The 15,367-nt window shown below is 37.3% G+C and overlaps 2 protein-coding genes across 2 annotated transcripts in view; one reads left to right on the top strand and one right to left on the bottom strand.

Moving 5' to 3' along the window:
- Nucleotides 1-4,011, top strand: part of LOC309501624 (tyrosine-protein kinase JAK1-like) — an 18,069-nt gene extending 14,058 nt beyond the window's left edge. The window contains exons 19-24 of the mRNA XM_082173764.1: nucleotides 586-769; nucleotides 915-1,039; nucleotides 1,871-2,043; nucleotides 2,504-2,621; nucleotides 3,164-3,274; nucleotides 3,407-4,011. Of these exons, the coding sequence (XP_082029890.1) occupies nucleotides 586-769; nucleotides 915-1,039; nucleotides 1,871-2,043; nucleotides 2,504-2,621; nucleotides 3,164-3,274; nucleotides 3,407-3,514 (819 nt within the window). The 3' untranslated portion in view covers nucleotides 3,515-4,011. The remainder of the gene's footprint in view (nucleotides 1-585; nucleotides 770-914; nucleotides 1,040-1,870; nucleotides 2,044-2,503; nucleotides 2,622-3,163; nucleotides 3,275-3,406) is intronic.
- Nucleotides 3,611-15,367, bottom strand: LOC309501641 (phosphoglucomutase-1-like). The gene is made up of 17 exons (XM_082173796.1): nucleotides 15,001-15,367; nucleotides 14,230-14,392; nucleotides 14,013-14,159; nucleotides 13,794-13,919; nucleotides 12,966-13,156; nucleotides 12,684-12,838; nucleotides 12,478-12,593; nucleotides 10,817-10,952; nucleotides 10,552-10,735; nucleotides 8,170-8,304; nucleotides 7,623-8,064; nucleotides 6,928-7,096; nucleotides 6,776-6,812; nucleotides 5,377-5,465; nucleotides 5,072-5,168; nucleotides 4,334-4,410; nucleotides 3,611-4,250 (listed from the first exon to the last, which is right to left on the bottom strand). The coding sequence occupies exons 1-11, from the start codon at nucleotides 15,256-15,258 to the stop codon at nucleotides 7,975-7,977; spliced, it is 1,701 nt and encodes a 566-aa protein (XP_082029922.1). The 5' UTR covers nucleotides 15,259-15,367; the 3' UTR covers nucleotides 3,611-4,250; nucleotides 4,334-4,410; nucleotides 5,072-5,168; nucleotides 5,377-5,465; nucleotides 6,776-6,812; nucleotides 6,928-7,096; nucleotides 7,623-7,974.

The raw sequence follows: 15,367 nt of genomic DNA, 5'->3' as shown, positions 1-15,367 counted from the left end.
AGGTAAATGCTAATACAATATTCTTTTTATTAATTTTCTTTAACTAATATTTATATTTGATGTTCGAACATTATATTTTTCTAGTAGTTTTAGTTAACACTGTTGCTCCTAAAAGGACTATTATGATTACCAATAACCCTAGTAGAACAAAAGAAATGGTTACACCTTATTTTAAGGTGTCCTTGTTACAGTGTAATTATACATTTAGGTACTGAGTAATATTAATTAACTACGCGTACTTACTATAGGGTTATGGTTAGGATTAGGTTTGTTGTAGGGTTAGTTGCATGTAATTATGCATCATTTATAGTTATTACTTTAGTAACTCAATGTAACGTGTAACAAGGACACTGTAAAATAAATGTAATTTTGTATTAATTTTTTTGTATAGTATAGAATTTATAGAATAATTTTATAGGAATACTGTATAAATTCTTTAGAATTGTGAACTAGGGATTCTAATTGGAAATCTGGACCAAGTTAAACCAATTTCACACTCATCCCTCCTAAATCTCATAATCCCCCTGGAATAATGTGTCCTTGAATCATTATCTGTTTATATCGTTCTTTGTAAATCTTGTCCAGGGTAACTTTGGGATGGTGGAACTGTGTCTGTATGATCCTAATGGAGATCAGACAGGTGAGCTGGTGGCCGTCAAATCTCTGAAAACAGAGAATGAGAGCAGCAACCTGAGAAAAGAAATCAACACCATCAGAAACCTTTACCATGAAAACATCGTCAAATACAAAGGCATCTGCAATGAAGAAGGCAAGTGTTCACATCTGTGTCTAATCTCGATGGCTTACACCTTTATTGAAAAGATTATATACCTCAGTTACAAAAGATAATATAGCCCAGTTATATATACACTCGCTGTATTACTTATCGCTTGCGGTTAATGTGTGTCACTCAGGGGAAACGAACATCATGCTCATTATGGAGTATTTGCCCGCTGGCAGTCTGAAAGACTACCTGCCTCGTAACAAATCCAGCATCACACAGAAGAGACTGCTGCTTTATGCTCTTCAGATATGTCAGGTAATATAGCCAACATGGTTACTTTTAAAAGTAATGTGATACTCCCTAAAAAAGTAACTAATTACGCTACTTAGTTACTTTTTATGGAAGGTATTGTCGCGTTACTTTTTCTCACCTGGCTGTAACTATCTCTTTTTTGCAAGTGTTTAACACAGTAATTTATTTAACAACATAGCCTAAATAACCCACCTTCATTTTCTTTTAAAAACATATAATATTACTATAGTCTGACCACTTAGAATATTTCCTGACCCCTATAGCTAGGTATGCCATAGAAAATATCTCTTAACATAACAGGTTAATTTTACCTACTGTACAGCTCTTTTTATTGAATGTTGAAATTAATGTGCTTTGTTACATTTGTACTTTTTGTCTGTTCCCGCGCACACGAGTGTGCATTTCTAAGTGACTATGTTATGGAGAAGAGAGAGAATTCAGTTGTCAAGTGTTTAAGCAAATGAATTGAACTTAAAAAGTAACGTGCGTTACTTTTTATAAAAGTAACTAAAATATTAGTGTAAATTTATAATGTTACTTTACTCAATGCATCAAAAAAGCTGTTACACTTCCCTAGTCAAATAAAGCGATGTATACTGGATTCTTACTGGAATTTCTATAAATATTGGAAATGTTTTTATAGAATTAATAGAACAATTAAATTTTTTTTATAGAATTCACAGAATTTTATTTAATTCATAGAACACATTTTAGTTCCCAGCCAGTGTTTTTTAGTGTTTATATAATTATAGTATTTATTAATATTTTGAATATTTTCAGTTTTACAGGTATACAGTATATTGTGGGTTTGACTGTTTCCTGTGTGTTCATCAGGGAATGGAGTACCTGGGATCTCAGAACTACATCCACAGGGATCTAGCAGCAAGGAACATCTTAGTGGAGAATGAATCACTTGTGAAGATCGGGGATTTTGGCCTGACTAAGAGCATCAAAGATGATAAGGATTATTACAAAGTGACAGAAGAACAGGACAGCCCTGTGTACTGGTAAAGCAGCACCCATTTCTGCTTAGATTGGACGTTCTTTAACTTTAAATATTTTAATCATCACTGTTATCATCTTGTTTTTAAATTTGTTGAATATTCCTATAAAGGAGGAATAGACTTTTCTGAAGAGTTCTCAGATTAGCCAATGTTTTATACACTACCATTCAAAAGTTTAGTATCAGTAAGATGTTTATTATTATTATTATGCTTATGCTCACCAAGGCTGCATTTATTTGATCAAAAATACATTAAAAACAGCAATATTGGGAAATAATTTTATAGTAAAATAATGTTTACTATTTTAATATATTTTTAAAAGTAATTTGATCCTTTGATCATTACTCCAGTCTTCAGTGTCACGTGATCCTTCAGAAATCATTCTAGGATGCTGATTCGCTGATCCAGATATTGTTTAATTCCACAGCCGCTACCGTACACTGATTGTGCTCTGTGTGTGCAGGTATGCTCCAGAGTGTCTGATTAGTCGGAAGTTCTATAAGGCATCTGATGTTTGGTCATTTGGGGTCACCCTCTATGAAATTATGACCTACTGTCACCATGACAACAGCCCTCCAAAGGTGAGCCACCCCTGGCCATTACAAACCTGATATTGACTTCATTGAATACTTCAGGTAACCCAGTGACCCATTCGCTGGTTCCTGTTAAATGTTGCCAAAGTCCCTTTCAAGGAAAGTCTGTTCACTCGGCGGCCATATTTGCAACCCCTCCGGGCAGCTATTTCGAGCATCCAATACCAAATCCTATCTACTTGAATGGGGGAAATCCTGAAATCTCAAATACTGCTTGCCAAACTCACATTTGAATCACATGTTTCAAATCAGCAACAAAATCTGACATGAACTATCCCATAAATGTTATGTTAAAAAACACATTTTTCATGCTAGACCGGCCAATGCGCATTTGCAGCCCTAAAATGCACCTCTCTCAGAACACTGTTTCAATAGCAACCGGAGCTTCTAACAGCAGCTGCAATGACTTGATTGGCTTTTTTATTTAGAAGGCTGGACTTACTATTCCGCCATGTTGCGCTTTCTCCCACGTGTGCACCGTCTTTGTTTATTTAAATTCTTTGATGTTGCTAAAAATGTGTCTCTGGTAGGTTTTTCTCAGCACGATTGGTCGGTCTAATGGGCAGATGACTATGGTCAGACTGGTAGAAGCTCTTGAGAAAGGCTGGAGGATGCCATGCCCAGATTCATGCCCTGATATGGTAAGATACTTGACCTCTGAGAAACAGCCACCCATGGAGGGGCTGTTATTTGGTGCATTTGCACACAAAATGAACCGATATTACACTGTATTGTGGCCAGATTCTTCAATGTATGTGTCTCTGTGGCTGCAGGTGTACACTCAGATGCGCAGGTGCTGGAGTCAAGCCCCAGAAGACAGAGTGGACTTCGAGAGCCTGATTAAAGAGTTTAAGTTTCTCATCTCTAGAGATAACATCTAACGTCCTTTCATCTCATCAGGTTCACCTACAGAATTCAGATTCATTTGGTCATGTTTTTCTATACCTATTTCTCTGTATTAGATTTCATTTTTAAAAATATTTTTCTATACCTTCCTCATTATACTACTAACTATTTTGCACGTTTCTTTCTCTTTGAATCATTGTCAGTTAATAACCTACCTCCAAAACCATCTCTGTTTATACAGTGTATTCTTCCAGGTACTTGGCTAACGAAACAGCCTACACTTAGCATTTAAGGATCAAGTGCTAAAAAAGACTAAAAAACTAAACCACATTAAATATAATGTATAAAAAGTTATTTTATTAAAGGTAAAATGCAGAAGTGCCTTATATTATCACAGGAGACATTTGTTATATTTTACTGTAATATCTATGACGATAGATGGATGGATAGATATATAGATAGATAGAGGAGTGGATGAATATTGTCATAATTGTCAAAAAATATTTTAAATAAAATGCTCCTTGGTTTTAAATGTGTCCTAAAGACATTGTTTATTGTTCTGTAAATCCAGTTCTGTTTGAAAAAAAAAGTTCTGATTTGTGTTTATAGGATCACGTTATATTATCTAAATGTGTGCTAGAAGTCATAGGTTATCCAATTCTTTCAAAGAGAGAGAATGAGTCCATTCCACCAGTTCGTCCATTTCTTGCTCCCAGTGTTCCCGCCCATCTGAACCCTGAGCAGGACCAGGAATCTGGGGGATCAGCGCTTCTGATGGGGTACACATAGCAGAAACTGAGGTGAGGTGGGATCTCCGAAAGGACACACACAGTCAGATCTACAGGACCAATCACCTGGAGCTCTGCACTGCATGTAGAGTCTTCTCATGCGTTCCACACGGCTGCGCTTCTTTGGAAGCTTCTGAACATGGCTGCACATAATAACCGAAAACTTCAAATACTGTTCTGGTGTTCAGCATTATAAGGGTGTTCCAGTATTAGTAAAGCCCATTATATCCACTTATTAAAATCAAGCATTGATAATGAGCTTGTATGTTTGAATGGAGTGCAGTTCTTTACTACTCTCTATTCTACAAAATTAGCAAAAACAGTTCTTCGGATGATATCGATGTGCATGGAAGCCCATTTCCTCCACATAAGAATCATGCTTTAATCACAAAAAAAAAAAAAAAAAAAGAATCATGCTTTGGTAAATCATAATTATGACATAAAAAGTCACAATTCTAAGATTAAAAAAATCGAAATTATGAGATACTACGTTGTAATTTTGACATAAAAAACAATATGACATAATTATGGCTTTTTATCTAGTAATTTAGACTTTGTCAATTTCGACTTTCTATATCAGTCAAAATGATAAGATAAAATGTCATAATTACCTTACATTTGACTTTTTATCTCAAAATTGTTTTGTGGCACCACAAGGAGAGCCTTACATATAGGAACAGAGGGATACAGGACATTACAAGCGTTCCTTCATCTCAGAAATGTAAACTATATTTCATTGCAACTAAATTGTAATAATATCTAAGCTTGTATGTAATGAGTGGGATGTGTATTACATCAACTCACATGTTGCGCTGCATTTGAACAAGACAATCTTTATCACCACTTGCTGACCCAAAATTGACTGCACATCTCTCTGTATATTTGATGAATTCATCCAAAGCTGTAATAAAAAATATCAACTAATTTTGGCAGACCATCTCCTCACCAGACTTTATATTTTTTAAAAATATGAAAATATTTTTAAAAAATATGAAAATATTTTTTAAAGGAAAACGTTGATAGCAAATTAAGCACTTCTTTTGCTTTTCTGATGTATTCCACACCATCATCACTATACAGTAAGTAAAGTCTTAAATGAAATCACTTACATTCAGTTCCGGTCAGAAGTTCTGGGTTAGTGGTGGCGATTTTCATCCATATGACGAGATACTCCTCAAAGGCAATTCTACATACTCGTCTGGTAAAGAAGAGGATAGTTCACAAATCCTATATATTTTTTTTATGATATACACTCACCTAAAGGATTATTAGGAACACCTGTTCAATTTCTCATTAATGCAATTATCTAATCAACCAATCACATGGCAGTTGCTTCAATGCATTTAGGGGTGTGGTCCTGGTCAAGACAATCTCCTGAACTCCAAACTGAATGTCAGAATGGGAAAGAAAGGTGATTTAAGCAATTTTGAGCGTGGCATGGTTGTTGGTGCCAGACGGGCCGGTCTGAGTATTTCACAATCTGCTCAGTTACTGGGATTTTCGCTCACAACCATTTCTAGGGTTTACAAAGAATGGTGTGAAAAGGGAAAAACATCCAGTATGCGGCAGTCCTGTGGGCGAAAATGCCTTGTTGATGCTAGAGGTCAGAGGAGAATGGGCCGACTGATTCAAGCTGATAGAAGAGCAACTTTGACTGAAATAACCACTCGTTACAACCGAGGTATGCAGCAAAGCATTTGTGAAGCCACAACACGCACAACCTTGAGGAGGATGGGCTACAACAGCAGAAGACCCCACTCATCTCCACTACAAATAGGAAAAAGAGGCTACAATTTGCACGAGCTCACCAAAATTGGACAGTTGAAGACTGGAAAAATGTAGCCTGGTCTGATGAGTCTCGATTTCTGTTGAGACATTCAGATGGTAGAGTCAGAATTTGGCGTAAACAGAATGAGAACATGGATCCATCATGCCTTGTTACCACTGTGCAGGCTGGTGGTGCTGGTGTAATGGTGTGGGGGATGTTTTCTTGGCACACTTTAGGCCCCTTAGTGCCAATTGGGCATCGTTTAAATGCCACGGCCTACCTGAGCATTGTTTCTGACCATGTCCATCCCTTTATGACCACCATGTACCCATCCTCTGATGGCTACTTCCAGCAGGATAATGCACCATGTCACAAAGCTCGAATCATTTCAAATTGGTTTCTTGAACATGACAATGAGTTCACTGTACTAAAATGGCCCCCACAGTCACCAGATCTCAACCCAATAGAGCATCTTTGGGATGTGGTGGAACGGGAGCTTCGTGCCCTGGATGTGTATCCCACAAATCTCCATCAACTGCAAGATGCTATCCTATCAATATGGGCCAACATTTCTAAAGAATGCTTTCAGCACCTTGTTGAATCAATGCCACGTAGAATTAAGGCAGTTCTGAAGGCGAAAGGGGGTCAAACACAGTATTAGTATGGTGTTCCTAATAATCCTTTAGGTGAGTGTATATTACAAAACTTTAAAGTAAGAGTCAAAAGATTTGTGGTCTTGCCTTGCGCTTGACTTCGGCCCCATATCTGCCACACCGTCTGATTTAAATGGTGATAAAGTATTGTTTGAAAGTATTGTCATTTTAATATGATTTTGGTAAATGTGATTTATGATGTGCAAGGAAGAGTTTGTGAACATGTGGGTTATTCTTACCCTCCAGCTCCTTGCTGTTCGTAATGATCTGTGTTGAAGGAGAGCAGGACAGCATATCATATGCTTCCATGGCTACTTATTTCTTTAGCAATATGCAAGAGAACAATATAAAATGAGTGTGGATTATAATGACTCATCAAAAGCACTGTATGTGCATGAGGCCTGTAACCTGTTGGAATGTGAGGGAAAGTTTGGCTAATCATGGAATAGGCTCGTCTGATTTAATTATTTAACTTTCTTTTCTTTTTTTAACCTGTAATTACATCAGTAAAACCAAAAAAAAAATTAACAAAGATTATTGAATACTGTGACTTGCTTATAGTTAGTTGACTAATGGGACCTTAAATAGCCTTAAGTGGAAACCTTTTAACTACACATCAGGTTGTTTAACCTTGAACCTAAAATATACATAATATAAGTTATGGCCTAATGCCTGTATCAGAAGAAATATATAAATATATAACTCTCTTTCTGGGTAAACGAGACATTTATTCAAAATTTACTGAATATACAGCATAGAACAAATGGGACAGATGGGCAACTGTGCAATACTCTTTTACACAGACGTTTTACCCAACTCTTGACTTTACATCAAAACCCGTAATGAATGAATCATGCTGGAATAGCACATTTAATTGTTTTAAAGACACCATTCCTTAAATTATATATTCGTTATCATAAGTTACTTAGCCTACCTGTGTGACAGCTGCTTGCCAGTATTTCAGCCAGTATAATATTACATTATTAGTTGACATCAGTGCTTGTTTTTGAGTCCAACATGTCGTTGTTGGGCAGCGAATTCACGAATACAAATTTCGTCAGTAGATAGCTCATGAATATTAATTAGTTTATGGCCGCGTTGCTCGGTAACCTTCCTGAAACGTCAAGTGACGTAATTAATATCCATAAGCCAAGCAAAGGTGAAGCTCGAGAGCGTCTGACTCTGTACTCTCTCTGATAAGGCGAGAACACGTTGCAATTATATTTTTCGCTGAAAACAATGTATAGAAAAAAAAGAATGAAAAAGTAAAAGGACATTAAAAGTAATCATGTAATAACAGTTGGGCCTCTTCGCCCGGTTCTTTCATGTATCTGTGAAAGCTGTAGGGCAATGGTGACGAGCTCTGCCAGCGCCACCTGTGAAAAAAAATGATTCAGTTAAGTTTAAATGTTATATGATAAGCAAGACCTAAGTATGAATTTTAAAAGAATAAGTTCCATACGAAACAAGTCATCACTTACCTGTGGGTCCTGAAAGAGCTTGCTTAAATCTTTCTCAAAACTGTCGATATACAGGCGAACTGTGGCTCCGAAACTATCGGTCCCACTAAGACGAAAGATTATGCGAGAACCTCCTTTAAAAATGATCCGCAAACCCTACAGGGAATGTTTACATGTTCTTAATATTTATGTTGTAATGTTATACAATTCATTACAGACATTAATCACAGAGTATCCCTATTCCCATTCCCTGCCTGCCTCCTTTGTCAGCGAGATCTTCCCTTAAACAAGTTAAACGCCAACGGTAACTCGCCCAACACCCGGTTTCATTGGTCAACTCAATCCACGTGGCCTGTGGAAAGGTTTAGACAAAAACAATGCAAAAACTAATTTATTTATTAAATTAATGCTTTAGATGTAAAATAAAAGTAAAATGTATTTAAATAAATAAAAATGTTGAGTTAAATAAAATAAAAAGATGTAGGATAGAGAAACTAAATATTTTCCAAATAATATTTTACACTTTTATAATACATATATTTTTATAGTATGTTGGGACTTGATACATAGGGGAGCGCGGGGCACAACCTAACGCGGGGCTAGTTGTAACACGCTTGTTTTAAATACTTCCGCACATGCTTGGATGACGAAACTTTGTGTATTTACTAGTTGCCATATCAACACTATATAGAAAAAAAAAATCCGCCAAAATGGTTTTTTTTTTGGAAGATATCCATAGACATTTATTAAACCATAGCAAAAGTAAATTTCTTACTTAAGTTAATTTTTCATCTCTATTTTTTGTGTTTATTTAAAATAAGACAAATCTGATATTATTTTAATCTCCAAGATGTTATTTAACTGTTGAGATAGTTCTTTAATGCTTCACTAACTAGCAGAAGACACTAGCAGGGTTTAAATCCCATTTGTGCAGGCGGGGGCATGTTCTAACACTGCGTTACAATGTGCCCCTATTAGAAATATGCTATTATATTCTATACTTTTATTAATTTTATTGAGAAAACGTGAGAAAAAGGTGAATAAAGACTGAGAGTCAATGTTCAAAAATTACTAATTATTTATTTGTTTTGAACTATGTTGTATAGCTGTGTTTTCATGTGTTCGTAGTCAAAACTCAAAAATGAGTTTATATTTAATTATTAAAAATTGCCATTATTTTATATGAAATTTTTTTTTAATTGTATTTTATTTAGAAAATATTTTAGTTTGTTTTGTATATTTTTTTTATTAGATCAGATAACATTTTAAGCTGTCATATGTTATGTTACAATGTGCCCCCACACATGTTACAATGTACCCCACCTATGGGGCATGTTGTCACATTTCACTTCCATTCTTTCGGGGTATATCAAGAAAAAAGTATATACTGTATTAATAAAACAAAAACACATAATTGTACTAGACATGTGGGAAAGTAATGTGGGAAAAAATAAATACTCTGAACCATAAGTAGATTTACACAAACTGAGAAAGTCAAAAAGCGTTACTTTGTGCCCCGCTCTCCCCTATATAGCTGTCTGGAAAAGGTTTTTGTATATAGACTAAAACTATTTCAAAATGCTATATTCTGCTTCCAGGCCAGTAGTTGGCGATGTCACTTTGTAAAGAAACACTACGCTCCTAGACTGAACATGTAATACATTTTCACAAATTCTCTTTTTTGTAGTTTACATTGAGACGATAACGATAGTTTTCAAAAACGGTCAATTTGAACCCCCTTTAAAAAAAAAAGTGTTTTGATGTGTTTGAGTAAATTGACCCTATTTACTTTGTTAGCGCATATTACTAGTCTTGTGGTGAAAAATGTATCCGTGCAAGTTAATACACAGAAAAAAATAGTTTGCCGTCGTAATCTTTAATCAAAGTCTGAAAAGTTACTTCCGGTCTGGAATGGTGTTCCTTCTCTGATGATGTAGGTTTGACGGCTTGGGTTGGGAAATGCTTAACCACTCCCCTCAAACCGTTGGTCTGTTATGAGCAGAGATGGAGAGGAGGAGCGCTAGAGTAAAACCCTGCCCTCTGGACAATATTCATTTTCACTGGGAAATACGTCACAACACTGGAGAAAAGTCGTTTGCAACTTCCGGTTCACGAAGTTTTCAGTTTTTACGTAAACTCCCCCCAAAAGATAGAAAACCCAGGATGTAGACAATCAGCACCGTCATTGACCAATGAAATCGTTAGAATCGGCTACTGGGCGGAGTTAGCACTTAACTGGTTTGGGGGAAGAAAATTAAGGTTATTTTATCAAAATGGCATGTTGATATTTCATGTTAACATTTTAGCTACATAGTTTTTAATAACAATTAAATAGCTAAATGTCTGCTTTTTTGGTTTCTTTACTTGTATAATATATATGGAGAATCTACTATAAAACAGTACCTGATTTCTTGAAATGGTTCCATCCACAGGGTCACTGTACTCAAAATTGTCTGCCGCCTCCACTTGGTATTTCTTTCCCCCCACAGTAAACACTTGCCCAATGAATGCCTTGTCTGAAACCACCAGCTCAAGATCCAACATCATCTCCACAGCCGCATCTAAATCCACCGCCTCATAATCAAATCTGTCATGTGTACATATGTCATCAATATGAAATGTCTGACTTGACTGTATATGAAGAAGTGGTATTTTACTGATAGTACACCTGGTGTAGTAGTTCCTCCCGTAGGTTCTCCAGTGGTCTGTCATAATGTCTTCTACACTTTGCCTCCTCACTGCTAAGATGGACAGCCATGCTAGCACTGCCCAAAGCCCATCCTTCTCCCGGATATAATCTGAACCTATCAAGAAGATATAGCAAATTTAATCATATCTTCGTTGCCCCATTTTTTGTTGTGGTTGTTTCTTCAACTTCAACTAATCAGTTTTTTTCTAAAGTTACTTTACTTGTTTACAATGGAAGCAGAAATGTCAGTGATGAGCATATGATAAAAAATAATACATGTTTGAAGAAAACAAAATAAATCACAGCAAAGCCATAGAATAAACATTTGGGTTTACCAAATAACTTTTTTTTTTTTTTGTGAAGAACAATTAAATAACCTGAAGAACTTTTTTCAAGAACCTTTTGTACAATCGAAAGGTTCCATGGATGTAAAGATTTCTTCATGTGCCACACTGTTACTGTTTGAGCATTAAAAAGGTCTGCAAAGTTACAAATCACACATTCCCTATTCTCTATATCAGTAAATGACAACGTCTCCCTGAAATGCCTTCATAGTTGTCTCGAGTTTTCTTCCAGAAACGAACACGTCACATTATTCCTTATTTAAAAAATTCCCCCCGACATGCACAAGAAAAGGGGGAGAGGCCCTGTTTGCATTAATAGTGTGTTGAAACTTATGGTTATGGTAAAGGGCGTGACATTTCTGAAACATGCTCGAAGTGGTCACCCAATCACAATACACTGATCCAGCCGACCAATCAGAGTACATTGCGCTTTTCAGAAGAAGGGGCTTCACAGAGACAGGAACTAGACAGAGGTGCGTTTCCCGAAAGCATCATATGCAAACTATGGTCGCAAGTTCCGTCGTTATTTGCATAGTTCAACGAGTTGTGTTCCCCATAGTTCTAACGAACATTCGCAAACAGCATCGCAAAGTTGTGTGTTTGGAACGACAGCTCTCGACCTGTGGTTAAAAGCATAGTGTCTAGTTTGCATGACATGTGGATTTAATAAATCCTTATTTTGAGCAAAATAAGCAAGCTGACATTCAGTACAATCTGTATCTTTTATTTAGAGTATATACAAATGTAATTTACGTCTTTTAGTTTGTCAAGAGATTTAAAGCACCATTTTTGTAGAGTGCCGATTACCGTACATGCTCTAGTACATAAGATCGAGACTATGATTGAATCTGGCAATAAAGCAAGATAACTGAGAATTAATTAGATCTCAAACAGATTCATCAAAAGTAGTTGTTACCCACCACGTGCGTGACGTCATTAACCAATATGGTTGAACGACCAATTTGCGACAATATGGATTCTGGAAACAGTCGTGACTGTGGTAGTTAAGCAGAGAGTTATGTCGCTGTCCGGGAAACGCACCCTTGAGCGTTACTAACAGACTGGGGAGAAAGGAGGTGCAACAATGTCAAATATGAGAAAATAATAATATTTTTTGAACATTCAAGCATGAAAACCTATTCAAGTAGACCCCAAAAACTTTTGGAAAAGGGCATTATAGGTCCTCTTTAAGAGATGTTATTGTCTGCATCGCCAAAAGTTGCCATAATTGAGAACAATTTTTTTTTTCTTATTATATATTTGTCTTTAAATGATTTGGTACTGTACATTCATTACCTGTGCCAAAACTTTCCTCCCCACCCAGTGAGAGACGTCCTGCGTCCATCAAGCTCCCAAAAAATTTCCAACCAGTTGGAGTCTCGTATAGTTGGATCTTGGTGGCCCTGGCCACCCTGCATAGAAGCACAGAGTGAGTCGAGATGCAGATGATCTTGGTAAGTGAACATCTTTAATAATGTGAAACATTTAGGAGTAATATTCACATGTCTAGAGCTGCACTGGTGGGCATACTCCTAGCAAAGCCTCTTACTCCTGTGTGCTGGAAGTAAGGAATGCAGAAGATGTTTGCAGCAATGACGGCAACTGAGTCGGAGGGGTTTACAAAGAAACCATGCTTCCCAAGGATCATATTACGGTCCTAGAAAGAGAGCGAGAGAGTGACTGGGTCAGTACGGGGTCAAGAAAATGTTATACTGACTGTTACTTGAGCACTTTTGCTTGGGTCAAAAGGTTGTATAGCAAGGTCGTGATGTCTCAAAACCTACACCGTCACCATCAAAAGCAGCTCCAAAGTCATACTGTCCACTCTTCATTGTCTCAACAAGGTCTGCGCCATAGGTCAAGTTGGGGTCTGGGTGGCAACCTCCAAAGTTTTCCAGAGGTACACAGTTAATGGCTGAATTTGCAGGGGAGCCCAGCTCCTCACACAGGATCTTCTTCACATACGGCCCAATCACTGTAGAACCAATGGAGGTTCAATAACAAAAGTTCAGAATCAGACGTTTTAATGAGTCACAAGACCAAGTTGTACATATAATGATTCATACTGAGAGCCATCCTTTCTTTACCTGTTAAAACATTTTCATTGATTCAATTTGAATAAACTCTCGCTGAAGGAATGCTCTGGGTTCAATACAATTTAAACTGCATCTACAGAAACCATGACATTCTGTTGATTACCAGACTTAAAACAAGCAAACATTGCATTTACAGTAATGCAATTGCAATGGAAGTCTTCCATGGACTCCAATAATTTCAAGGGACTCATCAATGTGGTATGGAGTTACTCCCAAGAGGAGAGCTGAACCTGCTTTTAATATTATGTCAGATGGCTTGTCTTAATCATTCAGATCACAGCCTGTATCTGGAAACTCAATCTCGCAGAGAAGTGGGCAGCAGTGCAAGTCTAAACTCATCCCTATCCAACTGCCATGCATGGAAGCATCTTCGACCCATTAAGTAGATGCAGCTGCTACTCTTAATGCTCTTTTCAAAATGTGGAGAATGAACTTGATGAAGCGTTGGCTATGGTGGTAACTCAATGGCTAGATCAGTCTGTTTCTATATCTGTGGAAAGAAATATGGTTCCTCACCTCCATGCATGGCATCTAAACGGATTTGGATGTGATTGTCTCCTGATAGTAACTCCTTCAGGATGGCAAAATCGAAGATGTTCCTCAGAGAGTTGGCATAGGATTCAACTGGGTCCACAATTTCTACTGCATGACAGAATATCGACAGGACATTCTGTTTATTTTTTAAGCCATTCTTTTGAATCAACAGCTCAGAAGTTGTGTTGCAAATGTTTTCACCTGTAAAAGGTTTGAATTTGTTCTCCAGGTCGAAGGATTGCTTGCCAATAGTCCCTAGATCAACTCTGAGTTCAGGACAGATGGCATATTCCTCTATGATTCTGCTCATTTGGAAGATTTTATTTGTGACAGCCTCTGGTGCTGGACCTGCATTGAAGATTTACAATGATAAAAAAACAAAAAAACAATCTTCATAATCACATGTGAGCTATTTTACCTCCATTGGCAGTATTAAATTTGATGCCAAAGTCTCCGTCAGGTCCTCCAGGGTTGTGACTGGCAGTAAGAATAATCCCACCTATGGCTTTAATCTTCCTGATCAAGCACGACACAGCCGGCGTCGACATGGTGCCATTCTGACCAATCACAACACGACCCACCTAAGAAATTCATCAGCCCCATTGAATTAAACACCATTTGTTGCTGGTCATCGTTTTTAGCACATCATGTACAAATTTGGACCAACATCATATGAGAAATTATAGAGTGGTAATGTGTTTACTGTAAAAAGTTAATAGAGCAAAAACTTGATCAAATGCTCTTTCCACCTGTGTCAGATCCAAATGGGCAAAATTAGAAATCTATTAGAATCTATTAGAGAATGTTCTCTGTTAGCTGGATCTGTACTACCTACCATTTGTGTCAAGAATAAATATGGAAAGTGTGGAAAGTGGAAAATATGGGAAAAATTTTAAGTGGTCAGTAATAAACCAGTTATCTATTTGATATTTATTTCCTCACACTGTTTATGTTGAAAATGTACTCTATTTGGAGACCTAGTAATGTACTCTATTTGGAGACCTACAGTATTTCTTGCCATCAAACTACAAGAGTATAAAGTAGGCCTATAATATACTACAAAAGATACAGTGCAGGTGTCATGATGCATCTGGGAAGAGAGCCAGGTGTATATAATGATAACCTGGATGAGATTTAGAAACACATAGTGGTTCCTCATAAGAAAATAACTGTAAGAATTGCAACTGACCCCATTAGCAGCAGCCATCTGCACTATGACCTGAATTGCAGTCGAATTGAAGTAGCGTCCATCTCCACCCACCACCATAGTGGAGCCCTGCCTGTCCCGCAGGTCGATGGAGGAGAAGATGCACTGAATGAAGTTGTGCAAGTAGTTCTTTTTAGACTGGAAAATATGGACCTTCTTCCTCAGGCCACTGGTTCCTGGCCTCTGGTCGAGGTACGGAGAAGTAGGCAACGTCAGCACTTGCAAGGGACTATCGTTCATTGCTCCAAACCGTTGAGGAAGACTAAAGGAGAAGCTGTTATCTCCTCGCAGAGGAGAGAGAGAGAGTGGCGGAAGGAGAAGGAGGAAAAGCCTTGTGCCCTTATGGCAT

The sequence above is a fragment of the Leuciscus leuciscus genome, assembly GCF_965113295.1.
Source record: "Leuciscus leuciscus genome assembly, chromosome: 6".
NCBI classification, from domain to species: domain Eukaryota; kingdom Metazoa; phylum Chordata; class Actinopteri; order Cypriniformes; family Leuciscidae; genus Leuciscus; species Leuciscus leuciscus.
This window is presented reverse-complemented; position numbering and strand designations above follow the sequence as displayed.